This window comes from Erinaceus europaeus, chromosome 15 (genome assembly GCF_950295315.1).
Source record: "Erinaceus europaeus chromosome 15, mEriEur2.1, whole genome shotgun sequence".
In the NCBI taxonomy this organism is placed as follows: Eukaryota; Metazoa; Chordata; class Mammalia; order Eulipotyphla; family Erinaceidae; genus Erinaceus; species Erinaceus europaeus.
The window spans coordinates 28,231,775-28,250,534 of record NC_080176.1 but is presented as its reverse complement, the minus strand read 5'-3'; the positions used below and the strand labels follow the sequence as shown (position 1 = coordinate 28,250,534).

Sequence of the window (18,760 nt, the reverse complement as noted above, 5' to 3'; positions counted from 1 at the left end):
TTGAGGACTGTTGGGGAGTCTGGCTGGGGTGGGGGTGGAGACACTACAGGGAAGATGACATTAACATCTTTTTACTTCACTAATGTAAGAAAGACAAGGGGGAACTGAGAGCATCATTCTGGCATGAGTAGTACCGGGAATAGAACTCAGGACTCCACGCTTGCAATCTAGTGCTCTAACCACTACAGTGCCTCTCCTAGGAAGAGTTGAAGCCCCACCCCCAATACCCCTTTCTGCAGGACCAATGTCCTCCCAGAACAAAACCCACATTCTTTCCTTTCTTTTCTTTTCTTTTCTTTTCTTTTCTTTTCTTTTCTTTTCTTTTCTTCTCTTTCTTTCTCTCTTCCTTTTTTGTCCCACCAGAGCACTGCTTAACTCTGGCTTATGGCAGTGCTAGGGATTGAGCCTGGCCCATTGGCCACAGTCAGTCTTCACTCTGCTCTGTTGCCATAGGAATCACTGGCGTGAAGTTCAGCTGGGCTTATCCATTTTAGGTCATCTCCCCCAGGGCCATGGCAGCCTTTGGGGACAAGGTGCTTTCCAGGGGACAAACACGCATCCCAGATGCTCCCACCCTCCAGGCTGGCAGAGGGCAGAACAGAAGTAACAGGGCCACTTGTGGAACTAACCAGAAGGTGCACATACCACCTGGGTGCAGAAGGCTCCCCATTCTGGAGGGAAGTGTCCACATAGTTAGGGTGTCTGGGGAGGAATGGATAATGCAGACGGGGGGTGTCCTTAGGGTAGATGAAGCAAAGGCTCCAAGGCTTCATGGCCCATGTGACAGAAACATCCAGAAGGGGTGTGCCAGGCCATCCCTGTCTTCAGGGCTCTGTTTCTGGTGCAGCCCTCTCAGCAAGGGCTGACGCACAAGGCTGGCCAGTGTGTCCCTCTCCTCCAAGAACTTCTGGAAACAGCAGAGGGAGTATCATCAGGGCTCTGTGTATCCCTCCTCAGTGGAATAGAAAATGTTGTGACTGCTTTTTATGCAGGGAGTCCGCCAAGCCTCAGGCCACCTACCCCAATGCAGAGCTGGTGGTGACATGGCTGTGAAGGTGGTAGCAGTAGCAGTGCCTGGCGAGTAAGAGCTAGAGACTCCCAATGAGAGCACAGATCCTGTGTTCAATCTTCTTTGTCTCTCTCTCTCTCTCTCTCATCAGCCAATCTGCTTTGCCAGGTGCACGGCCCAAGTTCAAACCCAGCCCCCACAGCACTGACGGAGGCTTTGGTGCTGTGGTGTCTCCCCACCTCTCTCTATATATATATTTATTTTTTTGCCTCCAGAGGTATCACTGGGGCTTGGTGCCAACACTACAAATCCACTGCTCCTGGTGGCCATTCTGTCTATTTTATTGGACATAACAGAGAAATTGAGAGAGGAGGGGGAGAGAAAGATAAACACCTGCTGACCTGCTTCCTCGCTTGTGAAGTGAAACACCCCCCCCCCCCCGGGCACATTCAATGCCAGGGATCAAACTTAGGACCTCATGCCTGAAAGCTTCACACTTTGTCCACTGTGTCCCCTCCTGGGCTGCAAGAAATAGTGTTTACTGTGAAGAAAGTGAATAGTCCAAGAGGTGGTGTGGTGGGTAAAGCACTGAACTCTTGAGCATGGAGGTCTATGGGGTCTGTCCCCGGCTTTCTTATCAACCCTGGCACTTGATCAGAGTTTCTGTGTGTATGTGTGTTTTCTTTAGTCTTCTTTTAAGTTAAGCCCTAACATTTTATTGCTTATTTTATTGCCATGCTCGGGCTTCTCAAAAGTGAAATTTCACCACTTCCAGCCAATTTTTTCCCCTTTTAGATAAGACAGAGAGAAACTGAGAGAGGATGGGAAGTCAGAGAGGGGGAGAGAAAGATAAACACCTGCAGACCTGCTTCACTGCCTGCAGGTGGGGAGCGGGGGCCTCCAGCCAGGATCTTTAGGCCTGTCATTGTGCTTTGCACCATGTGCGCTTAACCTACTGTGTTACCACCAGGCTCCCCCAATTTTTGTTTTCATTATTTTGTATTTATTTCCCTCCAGGGTTATTGCTAGGGCTCGGTGCCTGTACTATGAATTCACTGCTCCTGGAGGCCATTTTTCCCCTTCTTATTGCCCTTGTATTATCGTTGCTATTGTTTTATTGTTGTTGGATAGGACAGAGAAAGGGAAAGAGAAAGATAGACACCTACAGACCTGCTTCACACACCCCTGCCGCAGGTGGGGAGCCTGGGGCTCCAACCCGGATACTTACATTGGTCCTTGCATTTTGCATCATGTGTGCTTAACACGCTGCACCACTGCCTTGCACCCTCATTCTTTTGTATTTCATAGAGACAGGGAGAGAGGGGGGGAAAGACAGAGAGAAAAGAACCACTGGGGGAAAGTAGATGGACTCTCCTGGTTTTTTTTTTTTTCCTCCAGGGTTATTGCTGGGACTCGGTGCCTGCACTACAAATCCACTGCTCCTGGAGGCCATTTTGTTCCCTTTTGTATCCCTTATTGTCTATCGTTGTTGTTATTCTTGTTGTTGTTATTGCTGTCGTTGTTGTTGGACAACAGGGCAGAGGGAAATCGAGAGAGGAGAGGAAAACAGGAGGAAAAGAAAGCTAGAAGATAGACACCTGGAGGAGTCGGGCGGTAGTGCAGCAGGTTAAGCACACATGGCAAGAAGATAGACACCTGCAGACCTGCTTCACTGCCTGTGAAGCAGCCCCCCTTGCAGGTGGGGAGCCGGGGGCTCAAGCCAGTCATTATGTTTTGCACCATGTGTGCTTAAGCCACTGCGATACTGCCCCCCCCATTCTTTTTTTTTCCCTCCAGGGTTATTGTAGGGGCTTGGTGCCTGCACCACCAATCCACTGCTCCTAGAGACTATTTTTTTTTCCTTTTTTGTTGCCCTTGTTGGTTTATCATTGTTGTGGTTATTATTGTTGTTGTTATTGATGTTGTTGACAGAGAGGACAGAGAGAAATGGAGAAAGGAGGGGAAGACAGATGGGGAGAGAAAGACAGACACCTGCAGACCTGCTTCACTGCTTGTGAAGCGACACCCCTGCAAGTGGGGAGCCAGGAGCTCAAACCAGGATCCTTACTCTGGTCCTTGAGTTTCGTGCCATGTGCACTTAACCTGCTGCACTACAGCCCGACCCCCAGATTCATAAAGTTTAACTTTTTTAAAAAATGTTTTTTTATATTTATTTTATTTATTTATTCCCTTTTGTTGCCCTTGTTGTTTTATTGTTGTAGTTATTATTGTTGTTGTTGTTGTTGGATAGGACAGAGAGAAATGGAGAGAGGGAGGGGAAGACAGAGAGGAGGAGAGAAAGATAGACACCTGCAGACCTGCTTCACCGCCTGTGAAGCGACTCCCCTGCAGGTGGGGAGCCAGGGCTCGAACCGGGATCTTTATGCCGGTCTTTGTGCTTTGCGCCACCTGTGCTTAGCCCTCTGCACTACAGCCCGACTCCCATAAAGTTTAACTTTAACAACAGATATATTTATTCATTGGCTAGAGAGAAAGTGAAAGAAATCATAGCACTTCCTCCAATGTGGGTGGGGGTGGGGTCAAACCTGGGTCACATACAAGGCAACACAGTGCACTATCCAAGTGAGCTATCTCTCCATGAAGTGTTAAAAAATGAATGGGGGTGGGGGTTGGGTGGTAGCACAGCGGGTTAAGCGCACATGGCGCGAAGCACAAGGACTGTGTAAGGATCTGTCGTATGCTTTACATTGGTTTGTTCTAGCCTTCCCCCCCCCGCCAAGAGAATTGGATCAGTCCAATTAATTTCGCCGGCCTGCTTGGCCCCGCCCCAAGAAACCCAGAGAGAGGGTTCCTGAGTCCGGGAGTTCCTGAGTTCGAGAGTGCGAGAGTTTCAGAGGGTTCCTGAGTACGAGAGTTGGAGAGTTCCTGAGTTCCAGAGTAAGAGAGAGAGTGCTTGCGCCGCAGCAAAGAGACAGCAGAGTTCTGTTTGGTGATTAGTTTGTCTTAGTTTATGAACCATTGTTCCTGAATAAAGAAATACAGCTTCCCTGCCCAGCCGTTGTCTCCGCGTCTCTGTTACCCGCCGTGAAGCTAGACCTGCCCGGCAAGAGCCTTTCCGAAATTTTAACAACAAGGATCCTGGTTGGAGCCCCCAGCTCCCCACCAGGAGGGGGGTCGCTTCACAGGCAGTGAAGCGATGATAAAAACAACAAGAGCATCAAAAAAGGAAAATAAATGAGTAAATAAATAAATAAAATTTTATGAATCTATAATTATTTCAAAATATAAAATGGGAGGAGGAAACATAGAGAGGCAGAGAGAGAGAGAGAGAAGAGACTATAGCATCAAAGCTTCTTTCAATGCGGTGGGGCCTGGGCTCAAAACTGGGTTTCACACAGGGCAGAGCAGTACACTATAGAGTGAGGTATTTTACCAACCCATAAACAAATCTTTTTCTAAAATGGAAAAGGCCGGATGTTTGGGACACCCCCCCCCTTCCCACTGTCTGCCCTGTCAAGGCCAGCCACCACCACCCCCCATACACACACACCCCAGTCAGGACAAAAAGGAAGGAAGTGAGGCCACTCCATCTGCTCTCTGGCTGGACCTGTTTCTCTCTGCGGGGGCTGGGGTGCATCTGTCTGTCCCCTCATTTCTCTGGCAGCCTCTCTCCTCAGAGGTCCTTCTGGAAGTTGGGGGGGCCTCCTCCAAATCCTCTCAGCTCGTTTTTGTTGTTGCTGTTGTTTGTTCGTTTCTGAGATGAGAGAGAGAGAGAAAGAAGCAGATCATGGCTTTGACACATTTGATGCCAACGAGGGACCTCGTGTTTGAGAGACCAATGTCCACTCTGTCACTTGCCAGGTCAAACCATTAAACATTTTCTAATGTATATTTACTAAAAGAATACAGAGGAGGCCGGGTTTTGGTACCCCCTGGTTGAGCACACATGTTACCATGCACTAGCACGCTGGTTCAAGCCCCCACTCCACACCTGCAGGGGAGCTTTGAGAGTGGTGAAGCAGGGCTATAGGTGTGTCAGCGTTATAGATGTCTCTCTCTCCCTCTCGGTGAATGATCTCTCGACCCTAAAATAGAGTCTTCAATAAGCTGTCTTTGTATATATGTATTCATTTATTTATGAGAGAGAGAGAAGCAGAGCATCACTCTGGCACATAAGAAGGCAGGAATGGTGTTTAAATTCCTGATATTATGCTTGAGGAGCCATCACTTTATCCACTGTGCCATCGCCCAGGCTACTGAAACTTTTATTTTTATTTTTATTTTTTATTTACTTATTAAAGACAGCCAGAAGTTGAGAGGAAGGGGGAGAGAGAGAGAAGGAGAGAGACAGACACCTGCAGCCCTGCTTCACCACTTGTAAAGCTTTCCCCCTGCTCGTGGTGACCAGGGGCGTGAACATGTGTACTCAATCAGGGGTGCCACCACCCAACCCCCTAAATTATTTTTTAATCTTTATGTATTTAGACCAGAGGCCTGCTCAGCTTTGCCTTATGGTGGTGCTGAGGGATTGAGCCTGGAGCCTCAGAGGCTCTGGCATGAAGATCTCTTTTGCATTATATGCTATCTCCCCTTAGAGATTTATTTATTAATGAGACAAAAAAGAGAGAGAACCAAAGTATCACGGCACAAGCAGTGCCAGGGATGGTACCCAGAACCTCATACTTTAATTTAATTTTTTTTTAATGTTTATTCCCTTTTGTTGCCCTTTGTTGTAGTTGTTATTATTGTTGTTATTGTCGTTGTTAGAACAGAGAGAAATGGAGAGAGGAGGAGAAGACAGAGATGGGGAGAGAAAGACAGACACCTGCAGACCTGCTTCACCACTTGTGAGGTGACTCCCCTGCAGGTGGTGAGCCCGGGGCTCGAACTGGGATACTTATGCCGGTCCTTGCGCTTTGCGCCACCTGCGCTTAACCGGCTGTGCTACCGCCCGACTTCCAAAACCTCATACTTTTAAGTCCATCGCTCTAGCTACTGCGTTACCTCCCGGGCTGTTCCCAGGCGGCGGTGCACCTGGTTAAGCACACATGTTACAATGCACAAGGACCTAGGCTCAGCCTCCCGGGAGATAGCGACAAGCCACGCCCCCACTCTCAAAGCCACAACGGCCACGCCCCCGGAGCTGCCCGTACTCAGACCACGCCTCCAGAGGCGGGACCACAACGAGACCACGCCCCCAAGACGCGCCCGCCGTTCTCCAAGCATCGCCTAACGGGTAGGCCCCGCCCCGCGTGCGTGCGTGCGTGCGTGCGTTTCCCGGCGGACACGTACGAAGGCTGAAGTGGCAGCGGGTCGGCGCCATGGAGCTGCCGGAGCTGCCGGTCCTCGTGGGCTTGTCGCTATTGCTCGGGCTGCTCGTCCTGGTGGCTATGGCAGCCGCGGCGCGGGGGTGGCGGCGCTCGGGGGCGGCCTGGCAGCGCGGGGCCGACGGCAAGTGGGACCCGGGGGGCGGGGGACGGTGCCCTCTGCCAGGTGGGTTGCGGGTGCCCCAAGGGAGAGCAGGTTAGATGCAGCGCCGGGCAGCCGGCACCGCGGTTCTGCAGAACGACTTTCGGGCCTGACCTTCCCAGGCCCCGGGTTCGACCCCCGGCGTCACCTGAGCCACAGCTGAGCTGGACCATGTTTTTAAAAATAATAGTAATATAGGGAGTTGGGCGGTAGCGCCGCGGGTGCAAAGCACACGTGGCGCAAAGCACAAGGACCGGCGTAAGGATTCCGGTTTGAGCCCCCCGGCTCCCCGCCTGCAGGGGAGTCGCTTCACAAGTGGTGAAGCAGGTCTGCAGGTGTCTGTCTTTCTCTCCCCCTGTCTGTTTTCCCCTCCTCTCTCTATTTCTCTGTCCTATCCAGCAACAATGACATCAATAACAACAACAATAATAACTACTACAATAAAACAACAAGGGCAACAAAAGGGAATAAAGATAATAATACTAATATAAATGTAGAGTAACTGGAGAGATTGGAGATCCGAGCGTGGGCATCCTTGGCATACTGCCTTTAACTTTTTTAAAAATATATTTATTTTGGGGGTCGGGCGGTAGCGCCGCGGGTTAAGCGCAGGTGGCTCAAAGCGCAAGGACCAGCGTAAGCATCCTGGTTCGAGCCCCTGGCTCCCCACCTGCAGGGGAGTCGCTTCACGGGCGGTGAAACAGGTCTGCAGGTGTCTATTTTTCTCTCTCTCCCTCTGTCTTCCCCTCCTCTCTCCATTTCTCTCTGTCCTATCCAACAACGAACAACATCAACAATGGCAATAATAATAACCACAACGAGGCTACAGCAACAAGGGCAACAAAAAGGGGGAAAAAATGGCCTCCAGGAGCGGTGGATTCATGGTGCAGGCACCGAGCCCAGCAATAACCGTGGAGGAAAGAAAAAAAAATTATTTTACCTTTTTAATCTTTATTGGATAGAGACAGCCAGAAATCTAGAGGGGAGAGGGAGACAGACACCTGCAGATCTGCTTCACTGCTTGTGAAGTGACCCCCCCCACCACCACCACCCCCCCCCCCCGCAGGTGGGGAGTCAGGGGTTCAAACCGGGATCCTTGCACTTCGTACTATGTGCACTTAACCTGTTGAACCACCACCCGGCCCCCAATTGGTATTATTGCCTCCAGGGTTACTGCTGAGGTTCCGTGCCTGCACTACGAATCCACTGCTCCTGGACGCTATTTTTCCCTTTTTGTTGCTCTTGTTTATTGTCGTCGTAGTTATTGTTTTTGTTGATGTCATTGTTGTTATATAGGACAGAGAGAGAAATGGAGAGAGGGGGAGAAAAAGATAGACACCTGCAGACCCGCTTCACTGCCTGTGAAGCGACTCCTGCAGATGGGGAGCCAGGGGCTCAAACTGAGATCCTTACGCTGGTCCTTGTGTTTAACCTGCTACTGGCCATCCCTGCACTCTTTCTGTTTTTTACTCCACTGTCTTGTCTCTGTTATCCAACTGTCACAGCCTCTCATTAAGGAAGCCAAGGTCCAGAGCAGTTAACTTCCCTGAGATGCTCATGGGCGCATCAGGGTGCCAAGGCTGGGTGCCCACGGAGCCACAGCACCCAAGAGAGGACACCTTTTTAATTGGCCCCGGGGTGCTCACAGCTTGTGGCCTCAAGATCCCTGGGGTACAGACAGGACCTGAAATCGGCCTGGCTCCAAAGCCTGGGTTCTGCCTGTCGGGGCATCTCTTGCTGCTCTGCCCACCCTTGGTGGGTTAATGGCTGACTGGCGTGACTTTTCCTTACAGACCAGAGAGCAAACGGACTGCCACTCAATAAGGCCATGAGCACCAAGAAGCAGAAGCAGCAGCAGCGGATGTCAAAGGATAAGCCCCAGCAGCACACCTTCACCCACCGCCTCCTAGCGGGGGCCCTGAAGGTACCTCCCTCTCCCCAGCCAGCACACAAAGACGAGCCCCGCAGACCACTCCCTTGTAGTGTTGTCTGTGTGCCTCTGACAGAATGGGGGTGCCCCATTCTCTCATAAACGGGAGAGAGAGGAAGACCAGACATCCGTTCTGTTACTTGCGGTGCAAGGGATTGAACTTGGGGCCTTCAGCTTGCCCATCCAGGGCTCTGTCGGGTCACTGGCATTCTCCTGCCCATAGGGGGCTGCCCCATTCCCTCTCACAGCTGCTGATCGGGCTCCCGCCCACTCACACACACCCCTTCACATGGTCTGCAACCTTGCAACCTTTCCCCTAGAGCCACAGCGGGAACATAACTTGCCTGGACTTCAGCAGCAACGGCAAGTACCTGGCAACCTGTGCGGACGACCGCACTGTCCGCATCTGGAGCACCAAGGACTTCCTGCAGCGGGAGCACCGCAGCATGAGAGCCAACGTGGAGCTGGACCACGCCACCCTGGTGCGCTTCAGCCCTGACTGCAGGTGGGCTAGGAGAGGGCCTGGGGTGTGCCTGCAGATGCCCAGCCCCTGTCCTCCAGGACCTGGTCTGGGAGAGTGCGGCGGGGCAGGGCCTAGGCTCGCAGGGTGGCTGAAAGAGCAAAGGAGGCACCCAGGCAGCCCGAGCGCTGGGACAGGGTCTGGTCCTGCCAGGGTGGTGGCAAAAACCACCCTCCCAATTAGTCTTGGACATCGAAATGGTTTTCTAAGCCCTGGAAGGAAGCTAAAGATGTCAAAGTTGTAAGAGTTCCAACTTTTTTTAGTATTATTATTATTATTCCCTTTCGTTGCCCTTGTTGTTTCTTTTTATTGTTGTAGTTGTTGTTGTTTATGTTGTCATTATTGGATAGGGCAGAGAGAAATGGAGAGAGGAGGGGAAGACAGAGAGGGAGAGAGAAAGACAGACACCTGCAGGCCTGCTTCGCCACCTGTGAAGTGACTCCCCTGCAGGTGGAGAGCCAGGGGCTTGAACTGGGATCCTTATACTGGTCCTTGCGCTTTGCACCACGTGCGATTAACCCACTGTGCTACCGCCCGACTCCCAGAGTTCAGACTGGAATCTGAAGAGATTTTGAAACAAGGGGTTAAGTTATAAGGCTCGAGTAAAGGGCATCATGGGAAATGGCAGTTTTCTTCCAAGCTGGAAGCATTCGGGCCTCCTTGCCCACATGGGTGGGTGACGTGTGCACTGCCTGTCTCTAGGGCTCTCTTCTTTATTTTTCTTTTATTTATTTATTTATTCTTTAGGGCTTTCATCATCTGGCTGGCCAATGGAGAGACGCTCCGGGTCTTCAAGATGGCCAAGCGAGAGGACGGGGGCTACACCTTCACAGCCGCCCCAGAGGACTTCCCGAAGAAGCACAAGGCCCCCATCGTCAACATTGGCATTGCTGACACAGGTGAGGGGCTGTTGGCGGTGCGGCCTGCCCAAGCGAGTCAGGAGGAGACGGCCCTGTGTTGCTTCCAAGTGCTCCTCAACCCCGGCAGGACAGGGTTCTTGGCCCTGTGCTCCCCTGGAGTCCCGAGAGCCCCAGCAGGGCCTCGGGACACTGGTCAAAGCCCTGGCTGGGATTGGGGTGGGGAGGTGTGGGAGGGAGGGCATGGTTACTTAGCTGCAGCCCTCCTGAGTGTCTCTTTGGAGGATGGTGCTCACTCAAGACAGTGGGCCTCAGCTCCTGGCCCCCGTTGTTCCTCAGGGAAATTCATCATGACTGCTTCCAGTGACACAACTGTCCTCATCTGGAGCCTGAAAGGCCACGTGCTGTCTTCCATTAACACCAACCAGATGAATAACACCTACGCTGCCATCTCCCCTTGCAGTCGGTAAGGAGAGTGAGGGGGCACGTTGGCCAGTTCCCAACAGTGGAAGGAGATGGTCTCATCAAGGACTTGGATTCGAGTCCTCAGTTGTCTCTGTTTCTTCATTTGTAGCTGGTTTGTGTTTACATTTACTTGTTTGTTTCTGAGCGAGAGTGAGAGCATCCCAGGGCATCAGGCTGGTATCTGCTTTGCCAGGAGTTGAACTCAGGACCTCATGGTTGAGGGCCCGTCACCTGTTCCAGTGTGCCACCTTTCAGACATTTTAAAAACTTGTGGTATGGGTCCAGGTGTTGGCACACCTGGTTAAGCACACACATTAAAAGTTGTTGTGGGCAGGGGTAGATAGCATATTGGTTATGCAAACAGACTCTCTTGCCTGAGGCTCCAAAGTCCCAGGTTCAATCCCCTACACCACCATAAGCCAGAGGTCTGCAGGTGTTTATCTTTCTCTCCCCCTCTCTGTCTTCTCCTTCTCTCTGGATTTCTCTTTGTCCTATCCAATAATAACAACAACAAAATAGGAAAAAAGAAATGGCCGCCAGGAGCAGTGGATTCGTAGTGCAGGCACAGAGCCCCGATGATAACCCTGGAGGCAAAAAAACAAAAAAATGCCGTGTCAAACGGAACCTGGGTTTTGTGACAGGTTTGTGGCATCGTGCGGCTTCACTCCCGATGTGAAAGTCTGGGAAGTCTGCTTTGGGAAAAAGGGGGACTTCCAAGAGGTGGTGCGAGCCTTCGAGCTGAAGGGCCACTCCGCAGCTGTCCACTTTTTCGCCTTCTCCAATGACTCCCGCAGGTGAGTGACCCACTCCAGTTTACCAGCGAATCTCAGGCCCCTGGTGCCAGGTCCTCCTTGCCTGACCCTCAGCAGGAGGTGAGTGGGGCAGCTGGATCCCTGCCCTCAGATGTGTTGGGGCCAGAGCCATTTTTCTGCTGCAGGATGGCCTCGGTCTCCAAGGATGGGACGTGGAAGCTGTGGGACACGGACGTGGAATACAAGAAGCAGCAAGACCCCTACCTGCTGCGGACAGGCCGCTTTGAGGAGGCAAGAGCCATGCCCTGCCGCCTGGCGCTGTCCCCCAATGCCCAGGTCTTGGCCCTGGCCAGCGGCAGCAACGTCCACCTCTACAACACCCGGCGCGGGGAGCGGGAGGAGAGCTTTGAGCAGGTCCACGGGGAGTGCGTGGCTGACTTGGCCTTTGATGTCACGGGCCGCCTCCTGGCCTCCTGTGGGGACCGGGCGGTGCGGCTCTTTCACAACAGCCCTGGCCACCGCGCGGTGGTGGAAGAAATGCAGGGCCTGCTCAAGCGGGCCTCCAACGAGAGCACCCGCCAGCGGCTGCAGCAGCAGTTGATCCAGGCCCAGGAGGCCCTCAAGAGCCTGGGTGCCCTGAAGAAGTGACCAGAGGGCCTTTGGTGGGGGGGGGAGCTGCTACCACTGCCATCTCCCTAGGCACTCCCCACCCCAGCTGGAATGCTGGTGAAAGGAGAAGTTTGGTCTTCTTACTGGTGGCCCCCTCTCTTGTCCACTGAAACAACTCTGGTCTTCGTAGAGCTTCTGTTTGTTGGGGCCCGTGGCCTCACTTGACCTCCTCAGCTTCTGACCAAGCCGTTTCTCTTTGTTTTTGGATCCAAGGGGTTGAGCCTGGCACTTCCCTGGGCACCGAGTATGCTAGATAGGAGAGAGGACTTGGTCTTTGACGTCACAGTACACCCTGTAGCCAAAGATGTCTGTGATCGTGGAGGCAGGAAGCCAAGGAAGGCCTGAACTCTAGCCGGCTATCCTGCAGGGGCCGGGGCGCAGGAGTTGGGACATCTTCCGGTTCCAGAAGTATGGGAAGGGATGGTCTTCATCCAAGCAAAACTTCTGACTCCATCAAAGAGTGATTAAGGGATTCTGTCTGTGCCTTACTTGCAAAACAGGTTAACCCATCCTTCGGCCTCCTTACAGAGAGGTCACGAGGGTATAAAGTTCCTAGATTTGGGGAAAAGTGAAAAAGAGTCATAGGGACATTATCTGTCTTCCAGTATCACTAACTACCACCACAGAGGCTAGTTCGGAAAATGAAATTAAGGGCCGGGTGGTGGCACACTGGGTTGTGCTCACCTGTTCATGGTGAGGGTAAGGTCCCCAGCTGCAGGAGGAAAGCTTCGTGAGTGGTGAAGCACTGCTGCTTTTCCTCTCCTCGTTCTTGCTCTTCCTTCTTTATCCTCTCTGCCTACCTCTTCCATCTTGGTTTCTGTTTCTATCCAATAAACTGTTTTTAAATGATAATGATAATATTAGAAAGAAGTAGGCACTCCCCTTGAGAAAGTAAGGTTCTTGGGACGTAGTGGTACATTTTGTATTCAGTTCTGCTTTAGGGTGGATGAGTGTCTTAGCAGACCCTTGAGTGCTTGCTCTGGACCCAGGAGGGAAGAGTGAATAAGACAAGCTCTCCACCCTCGAGGGTGGCTGGCGAGAGGCAGAACGCAGCTGCTCGGTGCTTTCTGGTAGTTTAACCCTAGAGGGACAAGACTGTCAACGTCCAGGCAAGAGAAAGGACAGAACCAGCATGGAGTGTGTGGATAAGAAGCTGAAGGCATTTGGAACATGGTGAGTTCTTAGCTGTGTATGTGTGGGGGGAGGCAGACTCAGGGGAGACCTTAGTATAGGCAAAATGTATCCATCCAAAACCAAACTCTTAACTCTCTCCCCTCAAAACTGGGGCCTCCCCCATTTGCCCTCAACTCACAGGTCCTTCAACTAAATGCCTCAGTGTCAAGAGTCCTCCCATCTTCATCTCACTACCATTCCTTGATTCCATCCTCTCAGGACACTTCCAGAGCTACTCCAGCGCATGTTCTCAGACTGCTGCTTCTCCATCTTTTTTTGTTGTTACCAACCTGCTTCTGACCACTGTCACCTACCACTGCCCCACTGGCCTCCCTGCTCCCCCCTTCCCTGGCCTCCACCACTTTTCTTTGTGGTGGGATGACCTTTTGAAACCGTTAACCAGATCAAGTTGACCCCAAGTTCAAACTCTCCAATGGCTCCCCAGCACACTGGGGACAAAATCTAAAGTTGTCGCCAGGCGCTGTGTAATCTGGCTTCTCCCCCTTCTGTGAGTTTATTGATACCACCCATGACCTTTGCTGTTCCCCCAGCGGGCCTCCTCTGCAGCCTCTGGGGGTGTGAGGGAGACTTTAGGCCTTGACCATGCAGTTGCCTCTTGCCAAGAAGCACTTTGTCCTTTCTGTTGCTAAAAGTCAGTGCTTGGTTTCAGTTCCAATCCAGAGAGAACCCTCACTGACCACCCAGTCTGAAGTAGCCCTTTCTACCAAGCATACTGCATCTGCTATAGTCACCGGTTCTCTGTATTTGTCATTTAATGCTATCTGAAATTAACTTGTTTGGTATGTGTTTGCTTGGGAGGGGGAGGTCTGGCTTAAAATTCATTCTGAGAAGGTGACATAAACACCTGGGTTGGGCCACAGTTGCCTGGGTCTAAGTAGGAAACACAGGGTCCTGATGTGACCTCTTGGCCAGTGCCTTAGGTGAGGGGCAAGGGCACCTTTTCGTCCAGGAGTTGACAATCTAGCTCCTAAAATAGGGCAATTTACTATTTTTAAATGGTGCTGTATGGACCGGACAAAACATTTAGCACAGGCCAGCGGCAGCCCACCAGCTTCCGGTCAGCAGCTTCCGGCCTATTAGGAAATCACTGGAATGTGAGTGAACACCACAGGGCAGATCCTTGTCTGGATCCCAAACCGCAGGGCCTGAGCTCACCCCAGGTAGACTCAGACTCAGTGTCCCCAGTGTGTGTCCTCACATTCTTGGCTTCCACTGTTCGATGGTGCTAATAGTAGACTCCTGACCGAGGGCATGATGGTGTGGGTCCTCGGGGGAGGTGTCTGCGTCCTGATGGTTGGACTCTCCACATCTGCTTGCCCCTGACTTTGCTCCCAGTTTTAACAAGCAGGAAGTGGCCTCAGAATGTTGTTACTGACATCCAAAATTATCCATTTCAGTGTCCCTGGGTCCTTTACTATTTGAGACCTCAAGCAAATAAATAATTTGACTTTTTTTTTATCAGAGCACTGCTCAGCTCTGGTTTAGGGTCATGCCAGGATTTGAACCTGACTATGGGAGCCTCAGGCATGAGAGTCTTTGCATAACCATTGTGCTATCTACCCCTCCCCACCTTATAATTTAACTTCTTCAGTTTTTTCATTGGTAAAATGGCTTATGTTCCTAGCACAGCTGTGAGTCTCTGATAATGTGTATGACAAAACACTACACAAAAGTCACTCCAGAGACTTCCTTAGGGCCGGAGGTGCCCCTCACTGGAGGGAGACGGTTTCCTTTGGGAACGTGGATGGATGGAATGTTAGGGCAGAGGCCACCATGCTTTCATTGTTTAGTTTCTCAGAATTCCTATGTGTGATGGCAGCATTCATATTTCAACTATGATTTCAGTTTCTGTGGGCTTGAAGTTTTTGCAAATAAAAAGTTGAGGAAATGTTTTTTAAAATGGTATGTAGCCTATTTTTTTTTAATCAGGTATCAGGAAGAGTGAAATCAAAGGCACAAAAATAGACATTGGCAGCCTAGGAGGCTGGGCAGTGGATAAATTCAGGGGGAAAAGAAAAAAAACAAAACATGGGGCTTTCAAGATAGCTCGCCTGCTTTATTACATGCACAACCCAAGTTTGTTATGTGAACATCCCAGGTTCAAGTCCAGCCCTTACAGCACTGGAGCAGGCATCAGCACTGCGGTATCTTTCCCTCTCTCCCCATATGCCTCTGTCTCTCTCACTGTTTCTATCTTAAGAAATCCACGAGGAAAAAAAAAGCACAGGTGACAGCATAGGCATTTAAAATATATGCATTTAGGAAACAGAACCATGGGGCTGGGTGGTGGCACACCTGGTTAAGCACATGTATTACAATGCGCAAGGACCTGGGTTCGAGCCCCCGGTCTCTACCTGCAGGGGAAAGCTTTACGAGTGGTGAAGCAGGGCTGCAGGTGTCTCTCTGTCTCTCTCCCTCTCTTATCACCTTCCTTCCTCTACCCCCCTCCCTCTTATTTCTGGCTGTCTCCAATAAAAGATAATAAGTAAAAAATTTTTTTTTTAAACTGTAAAAAAAGGAAACAGAACCACAGCATACCTCTGGCACATGCAGTGCCAGCAACTAAACTTGGGACTTCATGCTTGTTAACCCAGCACTTTGTAAGGCTTGACTAAGCTCTGAAAGGGGTGGCAGTCTTGTGGGGCTGAGCCCTTTCTCTCGGTTCTTCTTCCTCCTCTTCTTCTTCTTCTTCTTCTTTTTTTTTTTTTTGTTGTTTGTTTTAATGAGATATCCACAAAGGGCCTCCGTGGCCTTCAGGGTAAGTGCCACTCTGATTGCTTTTTTTTCACAGAGAGAGAGATCTGGTGGAGATGATGGTGACAGGGTACAGGGCCAGGGGCCAAATATGAACAGGAAGGGGGGTGGTTGTCACCAGGTCTTGGGAACAGGGAATGACTCAAAGGTGACTGACTAACCAGCAGAGTGGGGAGTGTGACCAGGTTCAGCCTATAGGTCCCACATCCCCATGCTTGAGGACCTGGGTTCAAGCTCCTTGTTCTCACCTGCAGGGGTGAAGCTTTGTGAGTGGTGGAGCGGTGCTGCCAAGTCTCTCTCTGTTTCACTCTCACAAGAAAAACGGGAGAAGATGACTGCCAGGAGCAGTAGAGGGGGCATGCAGACGCTGAGCCCCAGCTATAATCTTGGTGGCAAAACCACCACCACCACCACCCAGCATGGGAAATGGTGGGAGCAAGAGGCTGGGGCAACTGGGACGGGTAGTGGTGGAGAGGACAGAAGCTACACACCAAAACTGGTCGGGATGTGAGGTTAGACTTGTATTCGGGGTCTAGACCAGGTGCACCTCAGCAGAAGAGACATTGCAGAGCCAGAGCCAGCCTCCGGGCGACCTCATGCTCCTAGGGTCTTCATCTCTCTTTTTTTAATTTATTGGATAGAGACAGCCAGAAATTGAGGGGAAGTGGGAGATAAAGAGAGAGACACCTGCAGCATTACCACTCAATAAGCTTTCCTCCTTCAGGTGGGGACCAGGGGCTTGAACCTGGGTCTTGTGCATTGCAACGTGTGTGCGCTCAACCAGGAGCAACACCACCCAGCCCCACCTCCTAGGGTCTTGGTTCTCCTCCAGCTTTCTGTAAGGAGGCCATGTCTGACTTTGCAGCACCCACAGAATCACTGCTTGCAGCTCTAAAGCACATTCAGGCAGGGCTTGGCCCGAGGTGCCCAGATCAGGGGTTGGAGGAACAGATGTGTGTTGGGTCTGGAGAGAGATCACTTGGGAAGGTGCCTGCTTTCCATGCGAAAATCCAAGGTGTGAGCCCCAAGCCCCTTCAGCACTGGTGTTTTTCCTTCTCCCTGTAAAAGTCAGCCAAGCAGTGAAGCCCCAGTGACAACCAAAAAGGAACTTTGATCCCGTTATTTCTCAAACCATTCTTTCCCCTTCCCTAACACTCCCCACCCCCATCAGGCAGATGCTACTCCAGGTCACTCACCAACTAGATGGTACATGCTTCCCATTATGGTGGCCACTCATGAGAGTCTGAACAGTCAGACAGGTTGTGTCTAAATTGAGTTTACTAGGCATTTCCCCAAGGCACACAGAGGTGAAAGAAGCAGCCACTCAGTCAGGAAGCAAGACTGGCCAGCTCCTCATGGGGCCAGCTCCTCATGGGGCGCGAGCACTTCCACACTACGATCATCATGTCTGGCATTATGCTAATCCACTGCAGAATACTGTGCCCCAGTATGGTTCCGTAGCCCCCATGTCCACTTGGTCGATTCCAAATTATATTCCTCCATGAGGGTAATTTCTGGAACCATCCGTTCCACCCCAGTTCCATGGCTGCCAGTTCTTAGCAACATCGCCCCGCCAGATATTCGTCGGGATGCGGCATCATCTAAGTCCATTTCCCACGTCTACGCTTGACCGGACCTGCCAATATACGCAGATATCTTCGCCCACCCTGTCCAACGCTTGACGTCTCGTCACCCAATCTGGTCCCCTATGCCTACACTGAACTTCTCTGTTCCAGTCTCTTGGAAACAGAGTTGGCAGTCAGCTGACGTAAAGAACAAACACCTCATCACAGACCCCTGCAAGCGTCAACCCGGCTTTGACCTAGCACGTTATGATTGGGCCCTCCTCAATTGCTATCGAACAGGCCATGGCCGGTGCGCCGCTATGTTCCATCGCTGGGGAGCCAGAGACGACCCGAACTGCCCCTGCGGCTACAGACAGACTATGACCCACATAGTCAATGACTGCCACCTCTCCAGATTCAAAGGAGGTCTCGAAACTTTACATCAGGCTCAACCTGATGCTGTTGACTGGCTACGGAAGAAGGGCAAACGCTAGAAGAAGTCAGGAAGCTCACACTTCCTTGATGTCTACAGAAGCCACTGCTCAAGGCCCCACCCTGCAGAGTGCCTGTGGGGCAGGGTGGGCCAATGAGCAAGGTTGAGCTGCAGGGTGCTCAACATTTAATGAAAACATTCATGAACATTTATAGTGTCTGTGGGCAGTGAGGTCTGAGTGTCTACCCTTTCAGCTGTCATAGCATATTATTTATGAGGGAGGAGAAGGAAGAAATCCTCTGTCTGGCATATGCATTACCTAGGATCATGCTTGAGGCTCCAACACACTCCAGGGCTACTGTCATACCATTTTTGAACTTGAGTCGGCTTAGCATAGATCAAATACTGCATTCAAAATGCCTGCTTTGTTCTCTTTACATTTCTGTTTCCATGAGAGAAAGATTCAGTTTGGGCATAAGGCAGTGCCTGTGGTTAAGTTATAGCTCCAAGGGAGAGGTAGGGTGGTAGCAGTGGGTTAAGCATACATGGCACTAAGCACTAGGACCAGTGTAAGGATCCCGGTTTGAGCCCCTGGCTTCCCACCTGCAGGGTGGTCGTTTCATAGGTGGTGAAGCAGGTCTGCAGGTGTCTATCTTTCTCTCCCCGTCTTCCCCTCCTCTCTCGATTTCTCTCTGTCCTATCCAACAACAGCAGTGACAACAAGGGCAACAAAAATGGGAAAAATAACCTCCAGGAGCAGTGGATTCATAGTGCTGGCACTGAGCCCCAGCAGTAACCCTGGAGGGAAAAAAAAAAGTTATGGCTCCGGGGGCCTCGGGCATGTAAATTCTGTGCTTTAGCACCTTGAGCTCTCTCCCTGATCATAAACACCTGCTTTCTGATGTGCATGTCCTACTAAACTGGGAGCCCTTGGAGGGCAAAAGCCCAGTTTCCTGTCCTGCCTACAGTAGGCATCACTTAAGTAACTATCACTAAACGAGGCGTTGAAGTTGAGCGCTCCTTATGGCCAAAGCTGGAGGTTGGCAGGGTAAAAAAAAGAAGAGGGAAGCCGGGTGGAGCCCGGGCTTGAGCAGAGATGGGAGACACACTGCAGAAAGTGTGGCCTTCGCAGGGCGGCTATCAGGGAGGAAGGGCCTGTGTTGAGCCTGGGTCCCACCAAGG

At 51.3% G+C, this 18,760-nt stretch overlaps 1 protein-coding gene across 2 annotated transcripts; it reads left to right on the top strand.

Moving 5' to 3' along the window:
- The first annotated feature begins 6,235 nt into the window (after nucleotides 1–6,235).
- On the top strand, nucleotides 6,236–14,728 carry TBL2 (transducin beta like 2). Of its 2 annotated transcripts, XM_016185959.2 has the most exons (7): nucleotides 6,236–6,421; nucleotides 8,233–8,363; nucleotides 8,690–8,874; nucleotides 9,637–9,788; nucleotides 10,086–10,212; nucleotides 10,853–11,005; nucleotides 11,149–14,728. In XM_016185959.2, the coding sequence occupies exons 1-7, from the start codon at nucleotides 6,292–6,294 to the stop codon at nucleotides 11,609–11,611; spliced, it is 1,341 nt and encodes a 446-aa protein (XP_016041445.1). In that variant the 5' UTR covers nucleotides 6,236–6,291; the 3' UTR covers nucleotides 11,612–14,728. The 2 variants fall into 2 exon arrangements, with proteins under 2 accessions (XP_016041445.1, XP_060029470.1); XM_060173487.1 differs by lacking the exons at nucleotides 6,236–6,421; nucleotides 8,233–8,363 and having other exon boundaries at nucleotides 8,713–8,851.
- Nucleotides 14,729–18,760: the final 4,032 nt, after the last annotated feature.